The 11,160-nt window shown below is 46.6% G+C and overlaps 1 protein-coding gene across 1 annotated transcript in view; it reads left to right on the plus strand.

Annotated features, from left to right (window-relative positions):
- Positions 1-10,871, plus strand: part of MLANA (melan-A) — a 13,686-nt gene extending 2,815 nt beyond the window's left edge. Inside the window, exons 2-4 of the mRNA XM_004373483.2 lie at positions 4,065-4,161; positions 8,530-8,643; positions 10,464-10,871. Of these exons, the coding sequence (XP_004373540.1) occupies positions 4,065-4,161; positions 8,530-8,643; positions 10,464-10,532 (280 nt within the window). The 3' untranslated portion in view covers positions 10,533-10,871. The remainder of the gene's footprint in view (positions 1-4,064; positions 4,162-8,529; positions 8,644-10,463) is intronic.
- The last annotated feature ends 289 nt before the right edge of the window (positions 10,872-11,160 follow it).

Here is an 11,160-nt window from a genome sequence, read left to right on the forward strand (position 1 = left end):
CATCCTACTTTGGTGAGTGGCGTCTGGGGTCTTAAAAGCTTGCAAGCAGCCATCTAAGATGCATCAATTGGTGCCAACCACCTGGAGTAAAGGAGAATGAAGAACACCAAATACCCAAGGAAAGTAATAGCCCAAGAGACATAAAGGGTCACATAAACCAGAGACTTCATCAGCCTGAGACCAGAAGAACTAGATGTTGCCCAGCTACCACCACTGACCGCCCTGACAGGGAACACAACAGAGAGTCCTGGATGGAGCAGGAGAAAAGTGGGGTGTAGAACTCAAATTCTAGTAAGAAGACCAGACTTAACGGTCTGACTGAGACTGGAGGAACCCCGCAAAGCATGGCCCCTGGATTCTCTATCAGTCCAGAACTAAAACAATTTCCAAGGCCAACTCTTCAGACAGGGATTGGACTGGACTGTGGACATAAAGTGATACTCATGAGGAGTGTGCCTCTTAGCTCAAGTAGCTACAAGAGACTAAACGGGCAGCTTCTGTCCGGAGGTGAGATGGGAAGGCAGAGAGGGTTAGGAGCTGGTTGACATGGGGAATCGGGTGGAAAGGAGGAGTGTGCTGTCACAGTATGGGGAGAGCAGTTAGAGTCACATAACAATGTATGTATAAATTTTTGTATGGGGGGAAAAAAAAGAAATGCCTAGGGCTAACGACAAGGAGGACCCCTCCCCAGAGCAGAGAGTCATTTCCTTTGTCATTTTGCTGTCTGTAGGTGTGTCAGATGGCCAGAGCCCCCTGCACTGACCTTGACACTCTTAGCCACAGTCTGTGAAGGAAGGAACCAGTGAGTGCAAGGAATGTCATGATCTCGTGCAGGGTAGTGAAAGAGGTTGGTCCAGAAAAGGGTCAACTATGCACACGGTCACAAATACCGGGACTCCTTCCTTTCATAGGAGACCCTGGGTGGTGCAAACAGTTGATGCTCGGCTGCTAACCAAAAAAATGGAGGTTCGGGTTCACCCAGAAGTGCCTAGGAAGAAAGGACTGGAAATCTACTTCTGAAAAATCAGCTTATGGAGCACAGTACTATTCTGACATACATGGGGTCTCCATGAGTTGGAATTGACTCGATGGCAACTGGTTGGTTTTCCTTTCACAAAAAGCCTCTGCTCGAGCCATCTAAGATACTCCACTGGTCTCATCCCTTCGGGAGCAAGGGAGAATGAAGGGAACAGGATACTAGGAAAAGATTAGTCCAAAGGACTAACGGACCACAGCTACCAAGGCCTCCACCAGACTGAGTCCAGTACAGCTAGATGGTGCCTGGCTACCACCACTGACTGCTCTGACCAGGATCACAACAGATGGTTCTGGACAGACCTGGAGAAGGATGTAGAACAAAATTCTAACTCACACAAAAAAGACCAGATTTACTGGCCTAAAGGAGACTGGAGAAACCCCGAGAGTATGGCCCCCAGACACCCTTTTAGCTCAGCGGTGAAGTCATTTCCGAGGTTCACCGTTCAGCCGGGGAGTGGACAGCCCCATAAAACCAAATGGGACTAATGAGGCACAGCAGTCCAGGGACAAGGGCCAGAAGGCAGAAGGGGACAGGAAAGCTGGTGATAGGGAACCCAAGGTTGAGTAAGGATAGTGTTGATGTGTTGTGAGGTTGTTAACCATTGTCATAGGGCAACATGTGTACTGTTAAATGAGAAACTATTTTGTATGTAAGCCTTCATCTAAAATGAGAATAGCAGCACAATTGGAAAAGCATAGTCGATGTCACTGAACTGTGCATGTAGAAATTTTTGAAATGGTGTATCTTTGGCTATGTATATTTTCACCAAAAAAAAAAAAAAAAAAAGGTTGAGAAGGGAGAGGGTTGACATGTTGTGGGGTTGTTAACCAATGTCATAAAACAATATGTGTAGTACTGTTTCATGAGAAACTATTTGTTCTGTAAGCCTTCACCTGAAGTACAATTAAAAAAAAGAAAGCCCCTGCTCAGCTGGTTGCCTGTTTAAACAGGTGAAGTGGAGAGAGGCAGGGGAGTGGAGACACCTTTATTGGAACAATGCATCTCTAAGATTCTCTGAGAATATTTATTCTTCTTGCAACCAGGTACCAGGTGGAACGAGGAAGAACAATGCAAAGTCAGTTCCCATGCCCAGCCAAAAAGGGAGACCCATCTGCGTTGCGGGTCCCTCTCTTTGAAACCTCAGTGGAGAGTGGCTCTCACAGTTGAGTGTGCCTGAGTCACCTGTGGAGCGTGTTAAAATGCAGATCCCTAGCCCCCACCACCCGAGAGGCCGATCCAGTGGGCCTGGGGGGGGGTGGCCAAAGGACTTGTACTTTCACACGCATCCTAGGTGACCATGATGCTGGTGGCCTTTGGGTGACACTGTGCCGAGCTGTGCCAGGTGGGTTGGTGAGCTTTGCCGACACATCTGCCACGTCCTGGAGTCTCCCACTCTCGGCCAGTCGCTCGGGTGTGGTGAGTGTGGTGTGACGGTGGGTGAAGAGTTGGAGCAGAGCGGGTCAGTGCCCACTCTCCTATGGCATGATCACAGCTGTGGCATCACTAGGGGGCGGCAGGGGATGTGGACCACACCAGGTGACACTCTCAGAGGGGGTGACACCAAAATGACTGTCTATAAAAGTATCTCTGCAGTTAGCTATAACAACAAAACCATTTTTTCGTAAGCCCAGGTTACATGTGTCAATACACCATAAGGCTAAAACTCTATGCTTATTTACTTTTTGAACCTTCTAATGCGCTCTGGTGTAGTAGTGGTAAAGGGCTAGGCCACTGACCAACAGGTCGGCAGTCCTAACCTACCAGCTGCTCCTTGGAAACCATAGGGGGCAGTTCTGCTCTGTCCCATAGGGTCGCTATGAGTCAGAATCAACTTGACAGCAACGGGTTTGTTTTTTTGTTTTGTTTTGTTTTAATGCGCTCTGGTCAGAGGTGTCATTATTACCCGATTACAATAATGATCCTAATCACGTGGTCTCGTCTGTTGTTTTTGTTGCTGCTGGTGCTTTTATAGTCTGTGATTTTGTCAAATTTTCTGGTGTTTTAGCTACAATATTGTGAATTAGTATTTGTGAACCTGTATCAGAAACTTTTTGAAGAATGAAGTAGTAATTAAAGGAAAAGGAGTGATATATAGGAATAACAATTCACAAGTAACATTAGTACAAAAAAAATTACTAAGGGTTCTGTACGGTCTGGTACAGGAGGAGGTCCATGGGGGGATGACACCAACCCTCGTGACACACTGGACCAGAGGCTGGTGGGTAAAATTAGAGCCCACACACGCTGGGAACCTGGTTAGCTGCCTTCAGTCACGGGAGCCTGCTGAGCGTCTGCTCCTGTGATGGCTTTACTTCAGAGAAAGGCAATATAGCAGGACAAGCCCCGGCAATGGGAGACTGGTTCTGGTCTGAATGCAAGCACCGACTCACTGGGTGTCTTCGTGCTAGCTCTGTATGACGTTGGCAAATCACTTAACCTCTGCATTTGTTTTCTCATCTGAGAAATGGGGATAATAAATGGTGCCTACCTTAAAGGATGGTTGTGAGAATTAACTAATGCATGTAGAATGTTTAGCACAGTGCCTGGCTTATAGTAGATGTTCCAAAAAAACCAAACCAAACCCACTGCCATCGAGTCAGTTCCAACTCACAGCATCCCCATAGTTTCCAAGGCTGTAAATCTCTATAGAAGCAGACTGCCACATCTCAATGTTAAATTCCATTTCCTGTTTGTTGACTGGTAGTCAGGGGAAAATGCTTTATACCAGCCCTGATGAGAAGAAAGGAAAATTCAGTTCCGACCAATATTTCATCCACGTGAGGATCAGTTGCTACTGTCCCTCTTGTGCTCGGGCCAGGCTAGTAGCATTGCACCTGTGGGCACACACCCAAGAGGCTCCTAGAGAAGGACCTGGAGGCCTGGTGGGGTGCCATCATGGTGGGAGACTGGGAGGTGCTGCTTTTGGCTCTCAAAGCCCACATGAAGAGAGAAGGTTGATGTACGTTCCATCATAATCTGGAACAGTGTTACTGTGCCACATTGGATTTGTCTGTCTCTTTGCCAGGGCCGTGGGGATTGGCATCCTGACAGTGATCCTGGGAATCTTATTGCTCCTTGGCTGCTGGTATTGTAGAAGACGAAGCGGATACAGAATCTTGAAGGTGGGTATCATCCCCACTGCTAGGGTTCTCCTCCCTATGGATCAAGATTCCTCCAGATCCAGGAACCCCTTTCCACTTCTGAGAATTTCTGGGGACTAGTAGGTGGGTAGCATTAAAGAGCCCTGGTGGCACAATGGTTAAGCACTCGCCTGCTAACCAAAAGATCAGTAGTTCAAACCCACCAGCTGCTCCATGGGAGAAAGATGCGGCAATCTACTCCCAGAAAGATTACAGCCTTGGAAACCCTGTGGGGCAGTTCTACCCTGTCCTGTAGGGTCACTATGAGTCAGAATTGACTCGACAGCAACGGGTTTTTTGGGGGAGGAGCATTCTCTGATCCCCTCTAGCTCTGATTGTTGCTTCTAGCAGATACTTTCTCTACATGATGCTTCTTGCAACCCTTCCCTTGTCTCTGCCCAGGCAACCACCCCAGCCAGGAACTTGGCCTGTCTCTGATTCCACCCAGAGCAAACTTGCGTACCTGCTCTTGTGTGTAACTGAGCACTGATGGTTTGTGGTCACGGGGGAGGGTTTCATGGTCCCTTGCATGGCGAACCATAGCATCTGGGCACCCCAGGTCTTGTCAGTCCTTCTGGGGATTCTCACAAGTTCTGCTCCTCTGCTTAGTGGCCTGTTCCTCCCCCATTGCCCTGTCACTCCTTTCCTGTGGCAGATTGCCACAGATTGCGAATTCCAAGTTCTTCCAACTCTGCAATACTGAGCAACCCAGCAGACCCAAGCCACATCCACCCCTCAGCGCACAAAAGCCCACTTGGCTTTTAACAGGCTCCACCTTCCTCAGGCAGCCATCACGGCTTTCTAGTATTTTCTCAGCTTTATTCACATGAGCAGGGATTTACACAATGACACAGACCAGTCTTCTGGCAGCAGGATCTTCCAAGAATGGGGACCAGCACCTGAGCCTATCAACTATAAAAAGTAGGCAAGTTTTCAGCCACCTTGCTTTCAAACCCAGGTAGCACTTAAGCAGCCAAAGCGAGTGATGGAAAGAAAGAAGAGTTGCTATTTATTTCCTTCCTACCTTCCTCCCTCCCTCCCTTCCTTCTTTCCTTTCCTTCCTCTCTCTCTCTCTTTCTTGTTATTACAGACTAGAAAGCTTCTCAGGTCAATACATAATGGAAAAAAAAATCTTTACAAAAGACGTTGGAAAGTCCCACTCATCATCCAGCAAGCACTTCATTCCGCAGAAAAGGTTCTGTGAAGGAGGGGAGGGTTGGTGGCACATGTGGGGAGGGGTGAGAGCTTGGCAGTGTCAGGAGGAAAGGTGAGACACCTGGCTTCAGAGCCTTCCCCTCTTTGCCTGGAAGCCCCTTTCCCTATGCCCCTCTCGCCAACTCATAGCGACCCTACAGGGCAGAGCAGAACTACCATACGGTTTCCAAGGAGCAGCTGGTGGATTTGAACTCCTGGCCTTTTGTTTAGCAGCCAAGCTCTTAACCACTGCGCCACCAGGGCTCATGGTGCATTAAGTACTGCATTTAATTACACAGTCACTTCCCTACCTCTTCTGTCGTTCTACTTTCATTTCAAAGCAGAAGAACATAAATGACCATGAAATGCAAACCTCAGATTCCCTCATTAAGCTCTGAAATGATTTTCCTTTTCATCTCAGAGAGGCAGCAAGATTGGCTGGAGTTTAGATCTCCCCAGATCTCTCCCTTGTTAACAATTCTCCTTCATTCTGAAAAGCAACCTCTGAAGGGAAAGACTGCTTTTTCGCAGTGGCAGCAGCGGCAGCGTGTTCCTGAAGTGAGGCGTGGGCAGTGACTTGTGAGGGACTGGAAGATGGTTTTTCTATTTACCAGTTTTACTTCTTCACTTGGATGTTGAGGGCAGACGTACTTTGGATTCTTGAAGAACAATTTCCAGGCACCTGCTGACAGCTCAGTGGACACCCAGGTCTCAGGTCCTTGTGTTTCCAGGCCTGGTCAGGGGCCACCTGCCCTACAGTCACCTGGGGTTCTTGCTAAATGGTGACTCTGGCCTTTCAGAGTGGGACCCAGAAATCTGCATTTTAGTTTGTACACTGAAGTTATGCAAATACAGAGGGTGGTCTGTGGGCTGGGAGAGTGGCAAGTGAGATTTTTTTAAAAAAAGAAAAAAAAAAGCAATAATTGAGGTAAAAGGAGAGAGCACACTGACTACCTTGTTGTCGTTTGCTGCTCTAGAGTCGGCTCCGCTCATGGCGTCCTTACGTACAACAGAAGGAAACAATGGCCTGTCCTGCGCCATCTTCATGATCATTGGTGGTTTGAGCCCGCTGTTGGGCCCATTGTGTCAGTCCATCACACTGAGGGTTTCCCTCCTTTTTGCTGACCCTCCACTTTACCAAAGTTGATGACCTTACCTGAGATTTCGTGCTGGGAGGAGGAAAGGGAGCAGAAGCTCCCTGGATGTTGACGTCTAGAGTAGGGTCCCTGTGCATATACCTTTCCTTGGAGTACAGTCAACAGCCATAGAACTTCATACTAGCGTTTAGGAAAGCCACAGACTGTCTAGGTACCAGCCCAGACCCATCCAGATTCAGCCACTTGATGGTCCAGCTACTTCTCCTCTTTGGGAAACCTGCCTTGACTCCCTCCTTCCCCAACCTAGTAGAACCAAAAGGACAAAGTCTCCGTGTGAAGACAAGCCTGAAGGGCAGCCCACCACCCGGCCAGCTGCCCTCATCCAGCCCCTCTCTGCTGATACTGCAGAGAGCGTGCTCCTGATGCACAGGCCACTTTGGGCTCACAAATGCAGCTTGGCCTGCGTTTTTAGATAACTGAATTAGGCACCAACATTTAAAAGTTACATTTTACACAAAAACCTCAATTCCTAGTTTCTTTTTAAAAAAATCAGAAGAGCTGGCAAAAACTAGCAGCTCAGCAGCGGTGGTCCCTTTAGATGCGATACACGCTGTCCGTGGCTACGCTCTCCCCGCCCCCACACCCGGACCCATTCGTATTAACTGCCTGGTTGCTGTAAGTATCTGAGTCTGCACCCCAGTGGCACATCAAGGGCGGAAATAGGGTGGGTCACCCCAGGGGCAGGCATCGAGGGGGCGAATTGTCTGCAAAGCTGTGGTTCTCAAACTGATCCTAGACCAGCTGCATCAGCATCACCTGGAACCTGTTAAAAATGCGAATTCTTGGGCCTCACCCCAGGCCCACAGCATCGGAAACTGGGCATGGGCCTAGCAATCTGTCTTCACAAGCATTCGAGCTGATGCTGATGCTAAAGCTTGAGAACCACTGCTGCAGAGAGTGGGAGTCCCTGAGTGGCGCAAATGGTTAAGGGCTCAACTACTAGCTGTAAAGGTTGGTGGTCCAAACCCACCCAGAGGTGCTTTGGAAGACAGGCCTGGTAGCCTGTAATCAAGGGCAACTAAAGGCAACAATAGCTGTGAAGGATTAAAAACAGTAATGAAAGCAACTAAAAGTTATCCGTTATCACAAAGTGTCGGCAATTTTAAACAAACTCAGTGCTGAAATGCTCCACCTCGCCAGGGTTCCCTTTCCTGCTCTGGTAAGCCTCTGCCTTGTACAGACTGTCATTCTCTTCTAGGGATGAGTGTCACCACCCCTTAAACTAATGCAAGCACCAACCTGAGCTTTTACCCAGACCTGCCCTCAATAGCTTGGGGCACATAACTTAGCTTTAAAAACAAACCAATTCTGACTCATGGCTGCCTCATGTGTGCTAGAATAGAACTGTGTGTGCTCCATAGGGTTTTCAGTGGCTGATTTTTTGGAAGTAGATCATCAGGCCTTTCTTCTGAGGCACCTCTGAGTGGACTTAAACCTCCAACCTTTCAGTTAGCAGCCAAGCGCGTTCACTGTTTGCACCACCTGGGACTCATAAAGGTTCATTTTTCGATTCACTCTTTTTCTCTTTTCCCTTCAAAAATCTCTGTTGCCTAAGCAATGGGTACCAGGCACTGCACTAGGTGCTTTCCTTTAGTTAATTCCCACAACTCAGAGAGGCAGGTGGTATTAACCTCATATTAAACCAAAAAAAAAAAAAAAAAAACCCGTTGCCATCGAGTTGATTCCGACTCATAGTGACTCTATAGGACAGAGTAGAACTGCCCCATAGGGTTTCCAAGGAGCTACTGGTGGATTCAAACTACTGACCTTTTGGTTAGTAGCTGTAGCTCTTAACCACTGTACCACTAGGGCTCCTTCATATTACAGATGTGAAAACTGAAGCTCAGAGAGGTGAAGTGACTAGCCTGAGGACACACAGCCAGTAAGTGGCAGAACCAAGATTAAAGCCCCACTCTTAAAACTTCAGCGTCCTTCTCTTTTCTTTAATGGACTCAATTAAGTGTTCTCATCCAGGGACCCCCATGACTTCACGTTTCAGGACAAAAGCCTTCATGCTGGTACCCAGAGTGGCCTGACAGGAATATACCCATGCAAGGAACTTGCTCATCAGGACAGCAAACTGCCGTTTCAAGAGCACAACTGTGGACTTGTGGTAGGTTGAGATCCTGCATCTCATCTGTTTTTGTGTATGGCCACTTTTAATTAAAGTCAATGAAAGTATTTCCATTAAAAGCAAACAAGGGACACAGAGATTTTCTTAAATTGTGTCCTCTCATACCCAGATTTCCTGGGGTCAATAATGAGAGCCTTACATGGAAGATTCAAAGACAGAACTTGGTTCTGGATACACTAGCTCCTTGTTTTACGTATCCAGTATGTTTTTCTTTTTCCTGAATTTATATCAAAGGGAGAAAAAAATACCTAGTATTAATTGTATAGAGTTGTGCTGTCTGATACGGAAGCAACTACCATGTGTGGCTACCAAGCACTGGAAATATGAGTAGTCGGAATTAAGATGTGCTGTGATACATACCAAGGCCCCTGGGTGGTGCAAACAGTTTGCGCCCGACTACTAACCTACAGGTTGGTGGTTAGAACCCGTCCAGCAGTGCCATGGAAGAAACGTCTGATGATCTACTTCCATAAAAATCACAGCCGAGAAAACCCTCTGGAGCACAGTTCTACTCTGTAACACATGGGGTCCCTATGAGTTGCCATTGATTAACAGCAGTGAGTTTACTTTTGTAATACATACCTGATTTCAAAGACAGTATGAGAAAAAGAATATAAATGACTCATTAGCGATTTTTTATATTAAATGTTGAAATGATATGTTGATATGAGTTAAATAAAATATATCATGAAAATTAATCTCACCTATCTATTTTTTTTAACGTGGCTATTAGAAATTCTAAAGTTACATATGTGGCTGGCCCGTAATCCCACAGCTGTGGAGTCGATTCCAACTCATAGTGACAGAGTAGAACTGCCCCATAGGGTTTCTGAGGCTGTAATCTTTACAGAAGCAGACTGCCACATCTTTCTCCTGTTGAGCACCTGGTGGGTTCTAACCACCCACCTTTTAGTTAGCAGCTGAGCACTTAACCACTGCAGCACTTACCACTGTGCCACCAGGTCTCCTTATTGGACATCACTGGTATAGATGTGATAGAGCATAATGGTTGAGCACACTGACTCTGTGTTGGTCTCAGCTCCACCACTTAGTAACTGTGTGACCTTGGGCAAGAGATTTGACCTCTCTGTGCCTCAGTTTCCTCATCTGTAACATGGAAACAATGAAAATATCTTCTAGAATTGTTGTGAGCATTAAAGGAAGGCCTGACACATATGTGTTCAACAGATAGTGGAACTATGCTTTTAGCCAATACTACAAGGATCTATGTATATATGTCTACGTATATGTAAGGATGCAACGTATATTAGTGTCTGTAAACAGGTGAGAGATTCATTATAAGGGCTTGGTGCTTCTACTGGCAAGGTAATCCAGGTGAAAATAAACTGTTTTGAGATTTTGGGAAACTCCTTAGCCCTATTTTTCTCTACCCTTCCCCAACAATATTTCAACATACACACTTGTGAAATTTAACAACTCTTACTACATTGGGCAGGAGTCCCTGGGAGGCACAAACGGTTAACTGCTCAACTACTAGCCAAAAGGTTGGTGGTTCAAACCCACCCAGAGATGCCTTGGAAGACAGGCCTGGCGATCTGCTTCTGAAAGGTCACAGTTTCGAAAACCCTATGGAGGAAAGTTGTACTCAGCACACATGAAGTTGCTGTGAGTTGGAACTGACTCAGTAGCAACTAACAACAACCTCGTTGGGCAGAAATTAGAAGTAAACACTTAGAAGTTTCAGTCTACTGCAAAAGTACAAATATGAAGCTAATTATTTTGACTTCAATCCCTTCCCCAGTAACGACAGCCCCGCTGTCCCTTTCTCATTCTTGCAGGTCCCTAATGCTCCACCTGCCTATGAGAAACTCTTGGCAGAACAGCCACCCCCACCTTACTCACCCTGAAAGCCAGCAAGGCACCTGAGAGATGCTGAAATGATTCCCTTTACACTTTGGCTTGAATTCCATCTGGATGACTTATGTTCTGCTCTGGAATGCTGTGGCGACAGTGTGTACAACCTCTGATAATAAAGTTAGCGTCACATTCTTAGGAGAGTAACTAGCAGTAGTAATCAAGCAAGGAAATTATGAGAAATATTAAACTGGGAAAAACTTTGCCAATAAACCTTGTAATGCATGCTACTCTCTGTGCCAGTAGTAATTGCTAACCAATCTATGGTGTTATTTCCTGAGGGGTAGAATTCAAGTATGGTTCCCTGGGTGGTGCAGATGGTTAAGTGCTTGACTACTAGTTGAAAGCTTGCAGCTGGAACCCACCCAGAGGCACCTTGGAAGACAGTCCTGGTGATCTACTTCCAAAAGGTCACAGCCTTGAAAACCCAATGGAGCATAGTTGTACTCTGCACACAACGGGGTCACCATGAGTTGGAATCTACTCAACAGCACCCACCACCACCACCACCAATGTCCAGGAGGAGAAATTTAAAACAGTAAAGACCATTTATATACATATGGGCTGTTATGAGAACTCTGTAAAAGTAATAATATTAAACTATAAACTTTGGTTTAAAAA

This window comes from Trichechus manatus, unplaced genomic scaffold (assembly GCF_000243295.1).
Source record: "Trichechus manatus latirostris isolate Lorelei unplaced genomic scaffold, TriManLat1.0 scaffold00025, whole genome shotgun sequence".
Lineage (NCBI taxonomy): Eukaryota > Metazoa > Chordata > Mammalia > Sirenia > Trichechidae > Trichechus > Trichechus manatus.